The sequence below is a fragment of the Protopterus annectens genome, chromosome 8.part0 (genome assembly GCF_019279795.1).
Source record: "Protopterus annectens isolate FY-2018-M chromosome 8.part0, PAN1.0, whole genome shotgun sequence".
NCBI lineage: Eukaryota > Metazoa > Chordata > Ceratodontiformes > Protopteridae > Protopterus > Protopterus annectens.
In genome coordinates, this window is record NC_056741.1 from 1,301,471,138 (window position 1) to 1,301,493,951 (window position 22,814).

At 34.8% G+C, this 22,814-nt stretch overlaps 1 protein-coding gene across 3 annotated transcripts in view; it reads right to left on the minus strand.

Moving 5' to 3' along the window:
• FOXRED1 (FAD dependent oxidoreductase domain containing 1) overlaps nt 1–22,814 on the minus strand; it is a 422,838-nt gene that overhangs the window by 389,777 nt on the left and 10,247 nt on the right. For all 3 annotated transcript variants that reach the window (XM_044080822.1, XM_044080820.1, XM_044080821.1), the window contains one exon: nt 9,310–9,530. In XM_044080822.1, coding sequence (XP_043936757.1) covers nt 9,310–9,530 — 221 coding nt within the window. The remainder of the gene's footprint in view (nt 1–9,309; nt 9,531–22,814) is intronic.

The following is a 22,814-nucleotide window of genomic DNA, read 5'->3' on the forward strand; positions in this document are numbered from 1 at the left end:
GCCCCTTTTGGGATGTACCTTACCAGATACCTGCAGCAACTGGAAAGACCCCAAAAGTACCTCACCAAGAGAATCAAAGGGCTCGAATAGATGCCATATGCTGCCCGGTTAAATAAACTCCAGCTCTACTCAGTGGCATACCACCTGCTCAGAGGCGATCTGTGCCTGATGTATAAAGCCATGTCCAACCCAGAATTAATGGACATGCTGCACCTCAGAAAATCCAAATCCCATCGAGCTACGCGCTCGAGAGACTTGAACCTCAGCACTGAAATAAATAGGACATGCTGGAGGGACAGATTCATAACCCAGAGGCTCCCTTCACTCTGGAATAGAATCCCAGTCCAGGTTAGACAGAGTCCCTCATTGACTCTCTTCAAGAGGAATCTTGATGAGTAGATGGAAGATCGTAGGTTTACCCTGGGTATCACTTCTGTGTCACTGTTAGACAGAGGCACAGTATACTAACCTCGAAAAGGGGCATAGCAAAATTCATTTAAAATGGGTGGCGAAAGCCAAACACACTCTGGCTACGCTTATAAATGCCCTAGGGCAGATAGACTAGTATGAACCTATGAACCTATGCTCCCTCACCATCTGGGATATCACCTCCCTCTCCCTTCCACTCATCCTCTGAGTTTTTCTGTCCTTTCTCTACCATTTTCAAATCCATTCTTTCGTATGTTGTTCAAAGATTTAGACACAGTATCTGCATACATCTGTTAAAATTTCCCCAAGCTGTATATTCGTGATATTGACTGCTATTCTTCTGTTCTCAGGCTTGCTCTAAAGCAGAATTTCTACCACTGTACTATTTGCTGACATTATGACTTAGTGTATATCAAAGGAGAAAAGTGCATGATGTACTCTTAAATAATATTTCCTCATAACTAACAAATGTATCCACAATCAGCATATGTATTACAGCTGACAAAATTCTGCGCAGATTCTGCTAATGTAAGTGAACAATAAGTCTCTGTTTAGCAATACAGAAAACTGCAATACTAGAAGGCAGTTCTGCTTCTTAACTGTAATAAAAAAGATGGAATGGTTTAATGTTGCAATGCACAGGTACAATTCTAGTAAAGGAAATAATTGTACTGATTTTCCTCAAAATGAGAGAGAGAGAGAGAGAGAGAGAGAGACAGTGTGTGTGTGTGTGTGTGTGTGTGTGTGTGTGTGTGTGTGTGTGTGTGTGTGTGTGTGTGTGTGTGTGTGTGTGTGTGTGTGTGTGTGTGTGTGTGTGTGTGTCTATAATTTGTCAGGTGACTGAGATTCATTTAGAAATTGTGAATCTAAGACTGAAAGACCAGACTGCAAGACAACTGTGAGGCAAGTCACTTTTATAGAGTTATGAGAAATGCAGTCTAGATAAGTTTATTCTTAAGATGTCTATTGATTTTTATCATTTTGTGTTTACCTCCTTGTAAATAACAAATCCTGTTCAATTAATTGTGAACAGTCCAAAACTCTGGCTTCAAGTTAGGAACACTTATTATTAGCGAAAAATGAACAGAACACACTTTGTTTCTATAGAAACAAGTGCTTTTCAAATGGCAGTTGCCTCCTCTCCCTCAAGTTCATAATGAAACCATTAAGGAGCCTAGTTCAAATTCTCAATTGCCCCAGTGCAATGTCTGGTTAATTAACTTACTCAAAGTCACACAGTATGCTTGGTTACAAACAATATGCTTCAGTCGAAATGGTTGAAAATCCAACAGTCCAAAATACATATTGTTGAAATGACAGTACATAGAAAGTAACACACAACTCTAAAGCTAAACACTATGTAACGAAAACTCCCAAACCCTTTTACCTACAACCCACACCCCCCAGACTCTAATTCTAGTATTCATGACTCAACAATTACAGCACTGTCATTTGACCATGTGGCATTTCACACATTATAACATTTACACAAATGAACTTCCAATCAACTTCCAATCAAATAAACATTTTTGACGTTAACATTCTACAAAAAAGAATTGCAAAAAACTGCTTCAGAACTACTTTCATTTACCACCGAGCTGCCATAGTACACTTCCAAGACATAAGGAAGCCATTTCAAAAGTTCAACATAGGCTAAAGCTAAAGATGTCTGCAAGATCTACTTTATAAAGAGGAACACAATGTTCCATTTTCATAGTCTGTTTTCAAAACTATGGTTTAAAATCCAAGCAACATACGTGTTTAGCTTCTTCAGCAAGGTAGAAGTATTTTGGTAGAAGGATCTCTGATCCAGAAAAGAAATGAAGGTGATTCTACAAAGCAGTTTCATGACAGGCTGGAAGGACAAGGCTTTGAGATATTCCACATGATCAGTCAAGGTTGTCAGGAGACAGTGAGAAGCAGTTGTAGTATTCAGTAGTATATAAATGAATACTATATATTAAATTCCTCCGCTATATTGTTCTATGGGATACCTGCATCTGGATTACAGTAGCTGTAGGCTAATTTGCTAAGGAAGCTTCTTAAAAGCTTTCTAAAACAACAGCAAACTAACTATGCTTTCCTGCAGCTTAAAGGAAAACTTCAACTAAATCTGAAAAAATACATATAATTTTCATTATGTCTTGATATTCTATGTACTACTAATGCATCAACAATCATTGTGCATCTCTTCTTATAGTTCAATTACTTACACCCCAAAATGACCACCATGAAATGGGGACTGCTATATGGACATAATATTTTTTTTTTTTGGGGGGGGGTCCTATAAGATATGGCCCGGATATTAGGAATTAGTTTTTTTCACCTCTGTTTAGTTGCAGTGACAGTAACAGGAGTTACTGGCTTTATGGGTGCGCTACAAAAACAGACTCAGCAATACTATTTATCTGAACTACTACAGGCATGTAAAAGCCTTTCTTGGGCCATTATATTTTACTCAATAATAATAAAAAGGTAACAAAGCAATGTTTTGTTAAGAGTTCAAAACTCTACTCTTTAAAATTATAGACCCTATAGTCCATCACCAGCCTGCAAAATGTAGAAGTTTGTCAATTTTGTTCCATCAAGAATAACTGAAAGCTGCCACTTCAAAGGGGTAGAAAGGCAAATGGCAACTACCTTAATATTACAGTACTTAATTCTGTAAACAGAGAAAATCAACATTTCACTGGCTGAAAATGAAATTATGACAGCTTCTTTATGTAATGCTTCAGTACAAGCCATACCTCTTTTTCATATAAAGATTTCTTCAACAACAAATGCTCTTGAAAAAAAATGTTTTCACTTCAGTTCAGATGTTATGTACTTTGGACATAAAAACTGCAAGTTAGGATTCCATAGACAATACAAGGGATAAGGACCTGAACTGTGGAGAATGTTTAGGTGGCATGAAAGACCAAGTCAACAGTCTTGAACAAGTACAGTTTAAGGTCATTAAAAAATGTAAGAAAATGTGTCCTCAAAACAGTTCTCATGTAGGTCTACATAATACATGAACTCCCAAGAAAACAAAAATAGGTGAAACAGGATGTCATCAGCACAACTGACATACTGTAAACCATTCCTCTTAACAAAGTCAGCCAACAAAAAAACAGAAAAAAAAAATATTCAGACCCAAAGTGCAATTCTGCAGGGCCCTCAACTAAGATGGTAAGCAAAAGAAAATTTGCATTCAGGCACCACCCTTTTGAATGTGCCATGAGATGTGGGAAACAACTAAACACGGACCATACCGGATATTCCACAGTAAGCCTTCAAATGTTCCAGAAAGACTGACTGGTCAACCATGACAAAGGTGGCAGACAAGTCAAGGAGGACCAGTACAGAACAACACCTCAGATACAGTACCAACTTAAAAAATCATTAAGCACTTGAGTGAGGACTGCCTCACTGCTGTCGTGAGCTCAATGCTCGGAGTGAAATGGATCCCAGAGAGCCCAAGAATCAAACACTACTCAAATCTGCTTACATGTCACTTTCTTGATAAACATTTATAGTGAAGAGAAATTCAGAGACTCTCCAGAGTGTTTGGCTCCAAGGTAGAATTCTTGAGAATCATTCTAAATCAAGACTTCTCTAAAACAGACTGAAAAATATCCATCCTTTAAGAGTACTGACCAAATTCTGAATAGAAGAGGGCTCAGGACCTCCAGGGAGGATATAAGCACTCCAGCTATGACAGATCAAGCCCGCAAGTTCTGGAATGCATAACTGAAAACTGCAAAAATTTCTTAAAGTCAAGACCATCAAGCTTATCATCAAGTCCATTCTGTCAGTTCTCCGACACAAACTCTAGTTTAATGGAGTCTACTTTGTCTGCAAAGAAAGAACTTATTTCACAGACGTGAGGTAAAAGCTTTCTGAGTGAATACACAAGCTGTATTGTACAGCCTACTAACAGAATACTCAAAAGTTCAAAGCATGTAAACTGCACACACCAGATGCACAGTTTAGATTCAATACCAGTTCAGTATGTCCATATCAGCACTCCATCCTTCACTGTGTTCTGCTCATCCTTTTATTCTGTACTGATTTTCAGGAATATAAAATGTAAATGGAATTTGGAACACACAATGAAGCCATTTATGAAAACTTTCAGCCTGTCCACTTTCAGCCAGTTGCTGACATCCTGGCTAAATGAACTTTTTAGCATTTTTGAAGACAGCTTGGTATTGGTTAGAGGTGGGACAGAATCTGGTTATGGGTCTATATTATAATCTAGAAGGTTTAAAACTTTGAATCACTAAAGATCAAACTTTAGTGATCAAAGTCTTAAACCATCAAAACCAAAAAAAACTAAATTAAAAAAAAAAAAACTAAATAGTGTGTAGGCAGGGGACAAGCCCCCCTGCACCCCTCCCCCACACCCCTACTTAAATATACCAACTCCGAAACTCTGAGAACGTACTACACTGAAGTAAATGAAAATCTCCCCCTACGGAGATTTTCCGTTTAAACGTTCGATGTAGTGCACTATCGGTATTCTCATGTCGACAATATCGTATTCAATATTGCCAGACTTCGAGATTTTAATATAGACCCTATGGTTATATATCACTTTACCATAATAAGATGAAGGTTTGCTTATTTTTATCGACATTTTTTGTTGGAATGAAAGATAGGATTTTATACTTTCCATGAGATGTTTTCCTCCTGACAAATGGAAGTGGTCGTAGGATATAGAATTTTGAGATCCAAGATGGACAAGTATGCAACACAGTATTAGTACAGGTTCTAGCCTATACATTCTCGTGGGTATATATTGTGGTTGCAGATGTAAGACAGTATAATTACAGGCTCCAACAAGAAGAGGTAGAATAACTAGGAATGAATAATATGACTTAGGAAGCATGACAGTGGTTGGGAGGGTATGACAACAAAGTAGAGAAAAAGATTGTCAGTGCACTGAAAACAGTGGTATTCCTGAAACAGGAGATACACTTGGCTCCACAATGGTCTACTGTGTATATAACCTATATAGTGGATCATTTCTAAACACTATTTACTTCTACATACTACCTTAAACAAATGTCATTAGTAGCCACCCTGAATAGATCAATTTAAGCATACATTTAAGAAATGTGTAGTGCCAATGCCAACGACAAATATTCATGTGGCACAGGGACAGGAGCTCTTGAGAGAAAAATGGCAATAGCAGAAACTGGCCCAAGGACCAACAACTCAAGAGGCAGCACTGTTGCATACACCAAAAGAGAAGAGGACGTGTAGCAGAAAAATAAGTGGGAGGCAAGAAAGACAAGAGTGGGAGAGAAAGAGAGAGTGTGTGTGTGTGTGTGTGTGTGTGTGTGTGTGTGTGTGTGTGTGTGTGTGTGTGTGTGTGTGTGTGTTTTGGTTAACGATCAAATGGGGGTGGTGGAGATAGGCAGAAAAAAAGTGCTATGCTGATGAAGCAAGCCTTTAATTAACTAGACAGAAAAGATAAAAACAAGAGAAGAAGAGTTTAGTGACTCATAAATATCCAGTCAGCTAGCAGAGGTTCAGCCTTGGAAACAGAGGAGTCTGGTTACCGTAAAATTATTAAGCAAATACAGCAGCTAGTTGGTTCAAGAAGGATAAAAATCAGTACAGAGCTAAAGACATTACTATGCTATAAACAACTGCAGAAGTAGTGCTTAGCAAGTAGTAATTACAAATATGTACATTTTTTATGCAAATTAAGTAATAAAATATTACATACACAGCAACGAATCTTACAAAGCTCAGCAATTAAATGAATGTGCTTCTTTCTATACTACTGTTATAAAGTGTACAAATAAGCCTACAACCCATTGCTTTCTCTAGTAGAAAATTGGAAGCATTCTAGCACAGCAATACTTTATGTATCAATATAAGCAGGAGTGTATTTATCTTGATTAGTGTGAAGGAAGGACAATTCAGGAGCACAATATTCTGTATTCCATCTATGACAGTCAAGCTTAGACAGTGGAATAATAGAAGGAAGGACATAATATTCTGGAAGTAAAGATGTGAAGGGAGAATCCTCCAAGAAGGAAAAGGCAATGTTTGGTAGAAAGGACAGTGACTGCAAGGTACCATAAGCTGTTGCAGATAATTATTTTTTTTTACCTGCATCCACAACAAGATAAGACCGAAACCAAATAAAGAAAGGTGAGCTGCTGGAGGTGAAGTAATTTATGGTAATGGCACCAACCTAAGAATAAGCAAGCTAGTAAGCTAAAGAGCAGCTAATGTTTATGTTCATACGGCTGTTAGAATTCTAAGAGGGCACTGTTATAACAGCCAAGGAGTATAAATGCAAAGGAGATGAAGTGGAGTCTGCAAACTGATGCGTTTAAACTACAACAGCTCAAAAATCAAAGGTAGAAAAGGGTACATCCCATGAGGATTCATAATGCCATATACAGACCAAGAGGGTCATCAGCAGTTTTCTGAAGAAGACCCTACAGACTAGCGTGATGGATTTTACACTCATAACTCTGAAGACTCAAATGCAGTAAGGAATGCAAAATGCAAATGTCCTAAGCAACCAAAGGGGAGGAGCATACCTCTCGACCTTTTAGAGCACGAAATATGGACAAAGCCATAAGTAAAAGTGCTCTTACAAATTTAGAAGGTTGATAGAATAACAGATTTTATATTAACATGAGTTTTCTGAATGGTACAAAGTCTGAAACTCAACTGTCATTATTTTCTAACTTCAATTTCTAATGATTTGCCACAAATTTGCCATAAAACCACAATTTTATGAAAAACAGGCCAAAAATATAAGGCAAAAATCTGGACATTCTGTGAAAATCTGTACAGTTGAGAGGTATGGGATGGGGTCAACAATCAAAGAAAATAGTAACAAAAAAAACGTATTTTTGATGTTACTACCAGCTTCAAAAAGGATCATTTTCCAATTTCATACAAGATGGCTGTCAACTATTCTCAATGCCTGTCTCAGGTCTACTACTGTTGAACTGATATTTTATTTGGATAAAACAAAAATGGTGCATAGAACTGCTGGGAGAAAACCTCTTATTAAAACTAATAAGTCATTATTAAGCTTATCAGGTTAACTTGCATCTCTGTGGTAAAGCAAAAAGCTTGTTAGCTCCTTATAAAAACTTTATATCACCCAAAAACTGGCTAGATAGGATAAAAACAGAGTGAAAGGATTTTACTAACATGGCCTCTAAATACATCACATCTCACAAGCTGATTATAGGAAATAGAATCAAATGAGTGAAATATCAAAAATTTTGGAATCTTATCCTTGAACACATTTTGAAATAAATTATAGCATGAACATATGTATCAACCTATCCCTACTTATTTTGGAAGTTTGTTCCTCTTGATAAACAGGTGAAAGTCTCTGACTCCCTGATTTCTTAGTAATTTAATGACCATTTACTATTTTAACACAGAGTAACACTATTTGTAAATAGTTGTATATAGTTTGACTAGAATTATTATTTTATTTACCACTTATTTCCAAATGTACACCTTTTTATAATTGTAACGGTCTAACTGAATATACCTGTGACCTGCTTCCTTACAAATCATAATTTGAAATCTTAAGATATGATGTTAAAAGGCAATTATTTGTTGTTGACATATCAAGGTGTATTCATTCATAAGGTTGTCATTTTGTTTTTTCTTTCTTTTATGGATTGTACAATAAGTCTTTGAAAATATAATAAAATAAATGTTGGAAAAAAACTGAAAAATAACATTTAGGTTTATCCTGTACAGCCTAACAGATACAAAAATATTTCTGTGTACTCAACAAAGAACTTCTGACTCTTTGGGGGCCAGATTTCAAAAGAGTTGACTGTCTCAGTGTAAGCCTGCCCTGATTACAAAATACTTGTTCTCAGTGTAAATAACGTAATTCAGTGTAAGGGCTATCTATAAACGGGCTTACACTGTGGGCCAGATTCCAAAAGACCTGCTCTCAGTCTAAGCGGTCACTTAACACTGAAAGCAAGTCTTTTAAAACTGGACCCTAGATGAAGTAATTTCTTGTGTTCATAACAATAATAATAATAATAATAACTCACTTCCAGACAGTGAAAAAACATGAAATTAATGTATTCTGTTTTCAAATGGAATCTGAAAAAGGACATGGGAATCAATTTCTACTTCAAACAAATTTAAAACTTGTAAAATTCCTGATAAAAGAATGTGTAATTGTTATTCATATTTAAATATCCTTACTGCTCATTACAAAATTAATATGAATTTAAAATTCAGTTAGTGAATTTATTTTTAAGTTTTCACATTCAAACATTGGTAATAGTTATGGGAGGATATATGCAGCTTTGATATTCCAGGAAGTGAGGTACATATCCATCAAGTTACTAAAGAATGTTTTATCAATTTTACTATATTTTGCACCTTTCTTCCTACACATATGATATTTTGTGACATGTTTTCTATTAATTTATTTTATTTTTGCATAAAAAAGATCATAGTTACCTGCAGTATGCTGATCCTTCATACATTTTACCCACTCTCAACCCTGCCATCTTAAAAGGGATTACATGTCACAACAAATGTGCATTAAAAAAATGTGAAAATTCAGAGGTGGTAACAACAAAAAAAAGTCTGAAATGTAAGTCAGAACTCAGAGGTAAGAGCAATACATATATCTGTATGTCAACTTACAAATTTATAAAGTGTCATGAGCAATAACTGGGCATAAAAGTGGAGGAGATATCACTTACGTTGGACTAGACTATGTTGGTATTGACTCCTCAAGCACATATTTAGAGATAAGCTAAAAACGTGTCTCCTGAAACAGACTACACTTAAGTTGCCCAGATTTTGACCACTTTTACTTACTTTTAATTTCTCTTTATTCAAAAGAAAAAGGTCTCAGTAAAAACTTACAGATGGATCTCTTTCCACCACAACCACACGGACTGCATCTCGGATCATCTCTTTCTTCTTTAGCCAGTATGCAATAGACCATCCCATTACACCACCTCCAACAATCACAATGTCTGCCCGCTCAGGGGGCAGTCCTGGTGTGACATGGAAGGGAGTCCAATTGCTGCCAGGAAGAACATCTTTTACTTTCTGCCGAAACTTTACAAACTCCTTCTCCAAATCTGTAGAAATGAAAACATATAGTTATAAAGCAAAAGTAAACAGTTTAACATGGAACTGAGAACAGTGTTTTATAACAGATCTGTTAACCAACTGTCTGTAAGAGGTGTCCTCTGTTAACATCCGACTTCTCAATTTACATGAATTTATCACACCAATTAGTTCCTGCTAAAACAGATAAATGGTTCTACAGAAAGCTGCTGGAAACCTAGGTCTGTCTAGCAACTTGGGGGCAGGAACAAGTGTAACAAAGAGTCATTGGCCTGCTGTACTCTAGAAAGGACATGGACAAGAACTGCAAGACTGCTTTCTCTAATGCTGGAGAACTGAAGAATTTATCCACACTCCTAAAGAAGATGTGCCTTGCATATACACAGAATACAACAGGCATGCATAGAAGGCATCAATACACATACATGGTTTGGGGAAGCTACAGAATTATATTGTCAGTGTCCTGTTATGGGCTGTCAAAATGCCTACAGAGCTTCTTGTAAACACTTCCACTAATGACTGATGCACAGTGTCTGTCCCAGTGAAGTGCCACTCATTCATAAAAAGGGGATTCATCCAATAAGTAGTCATGTTAGGCACACTACAACACCAGAAGTATTAAAGGAAAGCAGAAAGAAATAAACAGTATTGTTGCTGTTTAACCTGTATCCCAAAGGTCAAAGGGAACAGCAAAATTTAAAAACAATGATAACTGTAGCAGTGAAGGATACACACAAAAATGTTTTTTTTTTTCCTTATACCCACACATACAACGCAGTCTTCATTCAACAGCTCATGTTTTATCACACACTAATGCCAAATTCATTATATTCATTAAGCGTAAATCTCTCTCTTTTAAGAAGCCCTTTTAGCTCATTACAGCCTAGTGACATCTTCAGGTGCATCTGCAGTAACTTCCTACTCACACCTCTACGCATCTAATACAGTCTGATCTTATTTGCATTAATAACTTCAAAACCATACCTCATATAAGCTATTGAAAGATTTCAACTTAAAGATTACAAGATGTGCAACACACATACACTGATATTTGACCTATCTAGTGCTGCTTAAGAGTTATTCATTGTTTTTCATATACTATTTATATTGTCAGAATTTTCATATTTATCTAAATATCTCAACAGTGTAACTCAGAGAGATCTGCATAAAGCTCTCAGCAGGATGAACAAAATGCTGCTGAGAGTATGCCTGTAACCCGGGTGGTTATATTGCAAGTTATTTACGGAATATTACAAAATTAATATTTACTGTGTTTATTATGACTTACAAAATCCAATTTCAGACCTAAAATCGAATGAATACTACTACTACTGTAAAGATCTGTTTGTTCTGAACGCCATGACATTTATATTTCTTTACTAACCCTTATTTACGTCAGCAGAGAGATGAAATTGCATTTGAAAAGGAAGGCTGTAACTTGATTTTATCAAAAAGCTCAGGATGCAATCATTGGGCATTAACAGAACAAACCTCTAGGGCTCCACTGGAGTGAATATGTTAAAAATTGTACTTTAACAAGGAAACTAGGATAATTAGGTCACTAAATTAATACGTTTTTCTCAACAAAAAGCAGCAGACTATGTTAATGGTATTATAAGAAGCAAAGCTCCCAGCACTCCAGTTAATATAACTCACTCATAGATCACAAAATCTGGGATTAATTTATAAACACTCTGTGAATTGCCAAGTAGGTCTACTGGCCTCAACTGAACAGTTTCACAATATATTGGTCTTCACTCCATATACAAGTTTCAATTTTAAAGCTTACAACATGAAAAGTTATTTTTGATGGCCTCCTCTGAAAAGCCACCATCATATGTTCCTGCAAAGACAAAGCCTCCAAAAGAGCATACACATTTTAGATGAGGTTTTCTTAGCTCTTCTTTTAATGACTAATAGCTACTTGTTTTCTAAGGGTGCCGTCTCAGCTTTTATACATCCCAAGCATAACACGAGCCTTTGTTGCTGCTTACTTTCAGGTCATCTGATAAAATGGTTGAGTCCCCAAAGCTGCTGTTGATACTACTACTTTAAAACTGCATACTCTTACCATACAAAAGTCTGCACACAATGTAATCTGCCATGTTTTAGACTAGTCTTCAGAATACACCATGAAACACTCAGAGAAGGAACACAGAAGTGGCATTAATCCATCTTTATTCAGTCTGTCCTGGTACCTCAGCTATTCGCCTTCAATGGGACACATTCAAATATTTTCAGTGTTCTTTTATATATGCATCAATCAATCAATTAAACAATTAATTATTTCAAACATTTTTAACTCATTCAACACTGAAACATATTTTTACAAAAACTTCAAATATAATATTCTTTTTCCTTTTGTTCTTTTTTTCCTTTGTTCATCATTTTAAAGAATAACTTATTTAATTTTAAACAAAATTACTTATATATGTGTTACAAAAATACAAACATGGAATAAATACTCTTATATTCAAAATTACAATATTAATAAATATCAAAAATTGTGACTACAATAAATTTCATTAACTTTCCAAATTCATTCCCTTAGGAAATAAAGTGTGATACCCTATAATCATTCTCTGTTCAAGCTTGTTCAAAGCTGCTTTAAAATTCCCTTTACACAAATGAGGCCTGGCAAGTGCACTAAATCTAAAGCTGTCATTTTTACCATCATGTATGCTATAAAAATGTGCAGCTACAGGGCTTTCCAAATTACCCCTCCTTATATCACCCAAATGCTCCAGAATGCGAATCTTAATCTTCCTGGTGGTTTGACCAATGTACCACATAGGTGGAACACAATCACATCCTAAAATATATACTACACCAGATGACCTACAATCAAATCTCTCAAAAGCAACATATTTTTTCCATTTATTTTCATTCCATGCATATTTTTAGTTTTGTCACAAACAGAACAATTACCACAACTATACATCCCAATGTTACTATCTACCATAACTTCCAGTTTTCTATTCAAAATTTCTTTTAAATTGGGATACCTTTTATAAGAAAAAGTAATATGCTTGGGGAAAAGGTGACCAATTGCTGGATCTTCACACACCACATGCCACAAACCCCCAATAATTTTTTTCCATAACGATGGAAAAATTAGAATACCTGGACACAAAAAATATTCTATTCAAATCTGAAAAAGTTTCAGAATAATGTACATTCTCATGCCTACACATCCTAAATGTCTTATCTTTACACAACTTACATTTTATAGCTTGAAGTTTGTCATGATCATAACCACGAGATGTTAATCTATCCAAAATTCCATCACACACTTCCTCCCAAAGTTTTTTATCTGAAGTGTTTCTCAAATTCCTTTTAAATTCCCCTTCTGGTAAATTCTTAATCAAATGTAAAGGGTGCATGTTGCTAGCATGCAAAAAGTTATTAACCGATGGTGGTTTCCTAAAAGTTCTATATTGGACCAAGCTATTCATTCCTACATAAAACTCTACATCAAGAAAAGGAATTTTTAATTCAGATATATGTGCTACAAATTTTAAACCATGATGGTTATTGTTCAAATCCAACAAAAACTGATCAAACAAAATAGTATCACCCTTACACACAAAAATTAAGTCATCTATGTAACGTTTAAAAAAAACAACATTATTAACAAAAAATGTGTTTTGAAACATAAATTCCTTCTCAAATTCCCCCATGTAAATCACTGCATAACTAGGCGCAAAAGCTGCACCCATAGCAGTTCCATTTACCTGCAAAAAATATTCATTTTTCCACAAAAAATAATTATGTGTTAAACTAAACTCAAGCAAACTTAACAAAAATCTAGTACGTGGTCCTTCCCCCATCACTTTATACACTGCTTCCAAGCCCCACCTTATTTTAATATTGGTGTAGAGTGATACAACATCAACACTGGCCCAGTAGTAGTTCTCTTCCCATTTCAGCCCTCTTAATGCTAGGCAGACATCCTGAGTATTTCTAACATGTGACTGTACTTTCGGAAGAAATTTCTTAAGGTGGAAATCCAGGAAAAGGTTAACCCTCTCAACAAAAGACCCAATTCCTGAGATAATAGTCCTACCAGGGGGATTGGCAACATTTTTATGAATCTTTGGTATTATATACATATAAGGGTGTCGAGGTTCCCTCATTGTTAGATTTTTCACATCCTTACCTGTAAAAAATCCTAATCTTTCCCCTCTTTCCAATAACTCATTGAGTTCATAAGAATAAGAGGTTAAAGGGTTACTTTTCAACTTTTGATAAGTATCTTCCACTAATAAATTGTTAACTATTTTTTTCATACTTATCAGTATTCATAATCACCCAGTTGCCCCCCTTGTCAGCAGGTTTAACAGTAACCTTATCCAATTCCATCCTAAATGCCTTAAGAGCTACCCACTCATCTTTACTTAAATTAAAGACCTTTTTACTCACACAAAAAGATTTATGTGCTTGTTCTAGTTTAGCTAGAATAACATGTTCAAAGGCATTTATTGCCTGAGGTTTCTTAGGAGGCATAAAATTACTGCCACCTGAAAAGTATGGAACTTCAATGTGGCCATATCCACCTCCGTAAGCCCCTTCTCCATTAGTATCTGATTCCACAGAAAATTCAAGAATATTCTCATTCTCATTTTTATTCAACCCCAAACCTTCATAGTCATATATACTTAAATTTAAAACAGATTCATCCAACAGACTCTCGTCTCCCGTTGGAGAGCATTTTTCTTTTTCATAAAAATAGACCTTCAGGTTTAGTTTTCGAATGAAGTCTTTCACATACAAAAGGATGTCTGAGAAAGAAGGTATTCTAGTAGGCACAAATTTTGTCCCCTTAGATAAAACACTCAGCATTTCCCCAGACAAAGGCACATCAGAAAGATTAATCACACTTATGTTATTAATGGGACTGCCATTCAGTCCCACTTCATGTTCTCCACCATTACTAATGGTATTTTCAAAACACAATTCAACATTATTAACATGCTCAAACAATACATTAGTTTTATCCTGATAAGCATCCTGAAAAAAAACAAGTTGATTATGAGTGTCATAAGTGCTGCATGTGTTATTCTCATCCTTACTACTGTCCTCCAAATACATTTCAAACTCACAAATATCTTGAGACATCATTGTTGTAACATTTTTGGCATCAAGTTGAACATTTCCGATATTTTCAACAGTATATTCTGCAATTGCATCATTAACAGCTTTGTCAAAGCGCGAACCTTCAAAAGCATTCAAACATTCACCTTCAGTACCCACTACCTGCCCCAAATGCGTACATACATTGCTATTCAAATGTTGACTATCATGCACGTTTACAATATATTGCAGAGAAAATTAGGTACTTATGCGCGAAGTGGTATCCATACCAGTGATGTGAAATAGATCCCAAAACGCAATCCACTTTCAAGTATTTAAACAAAAGCGAAACTTGTCCAAAGTAAATTCAAAATATTTATTATACACGGACTGACAGGATAAGAAACAGAGATGAGCGCTTTCACTAAAGTTAGCTTCTTCAGATCTTTACAATTTCACTTTAGGGTAGTGCTGTATATATAGCGTTCTCATCAATCATTAATTAGAAAATTCATGTCAATTAAACAATTTCATAAAAAAGGGGGGGAAAAAAACATTTGAACATTTAAAGATAAAATGTCATTGCAGAATATCATAAAATTCTTGATGTGTCAGAAGCAAAAACAACTCATATAACATAGTGTTCTGTATCTACAACCTTATAATATATGAATGTATGAATACGTAAATATGCCCCTTATGAATGAATACAGTGGTAAATAATTCCATCATATATTACACGTATATAGTCCATTTGGACTGCTTGAACTGCATGAAGTCATTAAAACACATTCAAAAACATTGTAAACATTAAAAAAGAGAGAGTTTTATTATACGAACAAATCATCAGATCTTAAATATGGGATATTCATGTGGAGCCTAAAGCCCTATAATGTAATTATATATTCTATCATGTTGTATAAATGAATGAGCTCTATTTATGTGGTAAATATTTAAGTGTGTGATACTGAAATCATGACATCGTCCTCAATAAATAGTGATTTATAATATTTCATGAATGGAGTACAATAGAGCATATTAATATAATAGGTATGGTAGAATTCTATATGTGTTGATAAATATATAAGTTGGGATATGTATGAGGAATGTCAATGAAAAATGTTATTAAAATATTAATAGAAATATATATGAAATAAAATAATGAGATGTTTAAAACTTGATTAAAATATATATATGTAACCAATGTATGTATATGTGAATCGAAGCACAATTCATATATGTAAATGTAATGGTGAAATATGTAATCAAATAAAATTAATAATTATAAATTGATATACAGCTAGTATGTATGTACATAAAGTACAGTATATATATATGTAATATTATCATAACAATTATACCAATTGTATATATATGTAGTATAGATGGTAAAAAATATATGGTATAATATATATATAATGGTTGATGCCTTGATATGTACATGAAGGTTTGTGTGAAATATATGTATATGTGATGTGAAAAAATGATAATGTATAAATGTAAATCTGTGAATGTGTTAATATAAAGAGGTATACAAAAAAGTATACAAAAAAGTATCAATAAAAGAGTGTACATAAAAATTATGGATAAATATGAATGTGTATAAAAATGTAAATATAAATATAATATATGAAATATGAAAGCATGAATATATGAAAAATGTATAAAAATGTATATGTATATCTGGATATATGGATGCATGAATATATGAATGTGTATACATGAGTTATAGATGAGCAGTGTAGATATATCGATGTAAACATGAGAGTATGTGGACAAATGAATAAATATAAATGTATGAATATATAAATAAGTATAAATGAATATATATGTATATCTAAATGCATGAATGTATAAATGTAAGAATGTGTATACAGGATTATAGATGTACCATATATCTATAAAGAAATATGAATCATGTAAATGTATATTAAGTGTATACGTACGATATGTATGAAATGTGTATGCATCTTAACATCTCATTGGATTGTGTATAGGAAATATTAAATGGATAAATAGGGTGGATGGGTGGCAAATAAAGTATGTGATAGGTTTAATCTGTAAATGCTTTGAAATATAAAGGCTCACTTATAGATGTATAATGTAAATATAGATATGAATGTAAATATAAATAATAGTCAACTTGCCTCGTGCATTATTTGATGTGTCTTCGTTGCCTTAGGTATGGTTTGATCGAGGCCCTCACATTCAAACCATGCCCCCTATCTGCTCTTAGTAAAATTATCCACCCACTCTCCCTATTTTCAGTGTGGCATCTTATATTTCCTCCCCTTGGGTTTGGTATTATGACCTCTAGAACCCTAAATGTAAAGGTATGTTGTACTCCAGCTTCCATGACATGTTTCGCCAAAGCATTATTGGTATTTAACTTTCTAATGTTATAGCAGTGCTCCCTCATCCTATCCCATAGGCATCTATTAGTTTTTCCCACGTAGAAGGATGAGCAGACCGAGCACACTGCTAAATAAACGACATGACACGTCATGCAATTGGCATTTGCATTGATAATAATTTCCTTGTTGGAGTCAGGATGTATAAAAATAGGGTCAACATTAATTAATGTACAAAAATTGCAGTTACCACAGGGCATGGTGTAATTGTCAATGCTAGAGTCCTTCTTATATGTATTATGGCATAAAATCCTTTTCAGATTCATTTTATTCCTATATAAAAATGTGGGTTTTTCACCCACTATGCTCTTGATGTCATCATCAATGGTTAAAATATCCCAATATTTATTTATAATAGCTCTGATTTCATCATTGTCTCTAGTGTAAAAAGTTGGGAACTTAACCTTGTTTGAGACATTATTAATGTTAATAATATTTGTGTTGGCTGGACCAAAATATGGTGCACCTCTGGTTTCTCTAACTTCAGGTGTTATTTCTAAAGATTCTTTAATTTCATTTGGTTTATAACCTCTTTCTAATAGTTGGTTTCCCAACTCATCCAAGTCCCTTTTTAGACCTACTCCATTGGAGTTCATCCTGGACATCCTTAGGGCTTGTCCTTTCATAATATTTCTGAACACGTATGTTGGATGCATACTAGTTCTGAATAGTAGCATATTTCGGTGACAACTCTTTCTAAAAACTCCAGTGTTGATCAATCCACATGGTAATTTTTCAATGAATAAATCCAAAAATTCAATTCTAGTCATGTTATATTGTGTTGTAAATTTAAGGCATTCAGTTAAATTATTAATTATTGAAATAAAATCTTTCAAAGAATTCATATTACCCTTCCATAAGATAAATAAATCATCTACAAAGCGCCTATAAAAAATTACATTGGATTTAAACAGAGAATTGTGAAACAGTGCTACCTCTTCCCAGTAGGCTAGGAACATGTTGGCGTAGCTATTTGCACATGGGGTGCCCATAGCTATGCCTTCACATTGCCTATAAAAGTTGTCATTAAACATGAAAACATTATTTTCCAAAATCAATTCAAGAAAATGTGTTATAAGGTCAATAAGAACTTCAGAGTAATCACTGTGCTTCCTAAGGTAACATGCTACATAATTTAGCCCTAATTCATTTGGAATTATTGTGAATAGTGATTGAACATCAAGTGTAACCAGTATTAGTTCATCTATAACTGTGCAGTCCTTTAATGCATCATAAAGGTCTGTTAAAAAATGCTTGGAATCTCGTAACACATATTGATTGTTATTCAAAATACATCTCAGGTGTTTCTCAATAAAAACAGATATATGTTCGGTCACCCAACCATTCCCAGAGACTATTGGTCGCATAGGTGGGTCAGTATAACTTTTGTGGATCTTAGGTAGACCCTGAATAATGGGAATGGTGGGTGAAGGTATATATAAAAATTCATAAAGGTTTTTGTCAATTAAACCACTTTTAAAAATGTCTGTTAGGACATTGTGAACATAAATACACATGGCATTGATAGAACTCATACACTCCTTTTTATAAAATTTATCATGCAGCATTGTATTCATTTTATATATATAATATTCTGTATCTAAAATCACTATTCCGGAACCTTTGTCCGCTGGTCTGATGATAACATTGCTATCATTCTTTAATTTGTTCAGACTGACTCTCTCATTATAAGTTAAATTATTAAAACTTTTCTTTTTATTTCGTGAAGATCCGTTGTTGGTATAAAATTTATGAAGCTCTTCTTCTGTTAGTTTAAAGTAAGTTTCAACTAAAGGATGATTGTTTGGTATAAAATCACTAAGATTTTTAAAAATAAAGTGTTTCTTTTCATTAGTTGGTGGGCTAATCGTTTCTAAGTTCTCTTTAGATTTGAACAAATATTTCAACATTAAGTTACGACAAAACACTTTAAGATCCCTTACTGTGTCTATTACACAACTATTACTGTGTGGGATAAAATTTAGTCCCTTGTTCAAAAGCTTGACCTCATCATTTGTTAAAACAATACTAGATAGATTGAAAATTAAACCTTGTGGTTGTTGTTCCACATTTTCTTTATAGTTGTATGATGGAGGGATTCCCCCGATAGTTTTCTTTTCTGCCTCCCTCTGCTCATCGATCTGGACCTCCTCTGGCCCTTGTCTTGGCGTATGGCTAAAGGGAAGGTCAGATCGATGTTTGAGCCTGTGGTAACAACCTTATCTTTTGTTTTAGGTTTTACAACAGGCGTAGTTATAAGTTTGTCTTTACTATTAGTGTTGTTGATGTTAACATTAGGGTATAAGTTGCAATTATTAACAGTACCCTCATGCGTTATATGTATAACGTCTGAGGAGTCATTGCAAGCCGTAGTTGCATCATTCTCAATTGTGATGTTATTATCTAGGTTGGCTGATACATTACTAGTGACAGTGTGGGTGATTGCATCATTTTTCCTGTGTATTACATTATTCCCCACTGTATGTGAAGCTGTTGGTTTATCTGTTAAAAGTTCATCAGTAATAGGTGGTATTATTCTCAGGGATTTGTCAACATTTGGGGTGGAACTCCTGCCATTAGTTGTGTATTGGTTTCCTCTAGTTCCATTATAATTTTCCACATTGGTAGTTATTCTTTCATTCATATGTCCTGCTATATTACCATTTCTAACAATATTATCATTATGGAATACATTTCTGGGCCAAGTGAAGACATTCCCTGATCTAAAATCCCTAAAATCTCTAGAGATTTTTGTCTTTTTTTGTTGAAATAATTTATGTTCATATGCTGATATACAATCTAAAATATTGTCAAATAAAACACTAACAATACTGTCTGGAAATTCATTAAATAGTTCATAATGTTTAGCATTTAAACCATCTGTCAGTATTTTTTCTTCTGGCAGAAAGAAATCAATCAATAGCCTTAAATACTTACGGCTCGTTTCAATGTTTATCCGTTGCCATAAAGCCAACAGCTCAGGATAATCCTTTCCTTGACTGGGCATGGAAAATACCCTTATTCCCCGTGGTATAATGTTATTCTGTAAGCAAAATTCAAAATGAACTCTCTGAGTTTGCAAACGCTTGAGTTTGTAAAAATCTTTTTCTATGTCCCCAAGAAGCTTGTGCAATTTGTCCATATCCACCGCTGCTGCTATATTATCATTAGTTCCATCAATTTCCTCGAAAAACCATGTAGGTGTAGTTGTTCCGTTTAAATGTTTCTGAAAACGTGAAGTTAACATATCCATGCTTCGGTATTCACCTCCAGTTGTCTGTATGCTCTCTGTGCCCTGATATTCACCTCCGGGCATTGGTGTCTTCTCGGTAGTATCCCCGCCTCGGTGTTCACCTCTAGGCCTGTACGGTAGCTCAATTTGCGCCATGTCACTTTACTGCTTCGCAATTGTCGTAAAGTGACTTCACTGAGATTAGCTTGAAGTTTAGTAGTTCCAAAGTTATCTGTTTAACCAAGGTTCACAGCGGATGCGGAACGCACGGAGTGTAACCGTTTAGGAAATAGTGTTGTTCACTCTCCAAATGAGTGTTTAAGAATTTAAAAGTTGTAGGTTGTGGACGTTAAATTGTCAGCGGGCTTAATTAAGACTGTCTCAGGCTCGTATCTTGTTTCATTTATGAAACACAATTATGGTTTTTTTCTAAAAGTTTTACAGTCCACTCTCCGTTAGGTTGGTTATAAGTAAAAAGTTATGAGTATAGAAGATAACGGCCAAACGGATTAGCGCAATAAGTACCTTGTATAAAAATGAGTTCAATGCAAGTAGAAAGTTAGGTACTTATGCGCGAAGTGGTATCCATACCAGTGATGTGAAATAGATCCCAAAACGCAATCCACTTTCAAGTATTCAAACAAAAGCGAAACTTGTCCAAAGTAAATTCAAAATATTTATTATACACGGACTGACAGGATAAGAAACAGAGATGAGCGCTTTCACTAAAGTTAGCTTCTTCAGATCTTTACAATTTTCACATTTCAAACAATACATTAGTTTTATCCTGATAAGCATCCTGAAAAAAAACAAGTTGATTATGAGTGTCATAAGTGCTGCATGTGTTATTCTCATCCTTACTACTGTCCTCCAAATACATTTCAAACTCACAAATATCTTGAGACATCATTGTTGTAACATTTTTGGCATCAAGTTGAACATTTCCGATATTTTCAACAGTATATTCTGCAATTGCATCATTAACAGCTTTGTCAAAGCGCGAACCTTCAAAAGCATTCAAACATTCACCTTCAGTACCCACTACCTGCCCCAAATGCGTACATACATTGCTATTCAAATGTTGACTATCATGCACGTTTACAATATATTGCAGAGAAACACTAGAGGGCCTTGGGATATCACTGTCATAGCGTAATTGCGTGTTTAAATCTAAAGCGCCAGTGCTGGTTAACATGCTATCAGAAAAAGCTACATTAGGATGCTTGAGAATGTTTTCACTATTTTTAAAACATTTTCATCATTAAATGATAGCGTATCATCAGAAACATTGATATTAGTTAGCGCGCTTACAAACGAAGCACGCTGAATGTTTGAGTTCAGTTTTTTGACTGATTGTTAACTTGCAAATGACTTGTCTTACCCTGTTGTTTTCTCGTCGATCTCGTCTGCACATTGTACATCTTATTACGAGAATTCTGCTGCCCCCTTCGATTCTCCTCACTCACATCCGAGTCTTCAGCTGCAATGTTCTCAAAGGAAACGCTTTTGCGGCTGCCACCAGTCTCAACTGAAGAACAAGAGGAAACCTCCTCATTTCCTCCTCTACGTCTCTTGGGATTCCTTTGAAAACGGCGCCCTCTTCTGGGCCAATTGTAGATCTCATTTTTTTCATAGTCCTGAACATCTCGGTTTAGTTTTGATTTCTTTCTTGCCATAACTTCATTTTCAACTTTTTTTAACTTTTCATTTATTTCTTTGAAATTTGACTGAAACACAGTTACAGACACTTTGCTTTTTAAATCTTGTTGCAATTCTATAATTTTACAATGCAAACTATCCATTGTCCGTTGGTTCTTTTTAATAAGAATTTTCAGCCAGTTCAAACAGCATTCTTGTGCAGCTTGTCTCCATTCAATCAGCAAATCATTTTCATCTTCCTTAAAACCACCTGCTGGCAGTTTATCTATACGCAAACCTCTTGGTGTTATGTTGAGCATCACATATCTTTCAAGTAATTTAGAATCATAAAAAACAGTCATTTATTTTGCCATAATACGTTCTAAGTGCACAAATTCTTCAGAACAAAGTTCATTACTGCCCCTAGTCCACAAATCAGAAGCAGCATATTTTCACTCTCTTTCCTTCAATATATCAGCAAAAGAAAAAGTCTCACCACTCTGTGCTTCCTCTGATGCAGACATCTCAAAATCACCAAGAAAACTCAGGTTTCCTGAGTTTTCTTGATGTTTTAGACTAGTCCTGCAATCCTAGGTTTTCTACATATTTTTTTTACAACAACTCTAATAAATATCTTCCCTTTCAGACTTTCTGAAGTGTCTTTAAAAAAGTTAAAAGACACTGATAATGAATGGAAAAGCCTGGCAGTTTAGCATATATGATAAAGACTAGAAGTTGCTAATGAACTTCATTCTGTATCCCAGGGTTCGATTCTCTCTGTCTCCATTTGTTACTGTGCAATTCTGAGCATGTCACTTAACCAGACAGTGCTGCAAGATTGCGGCTTGAACCTAGTGGGTTTGCCCACTTTACAAATAAATAAATACAACAAGATAAAAAAATACAGACTACTTTGGGAATGGTCTTTATTGGAGCGGAGC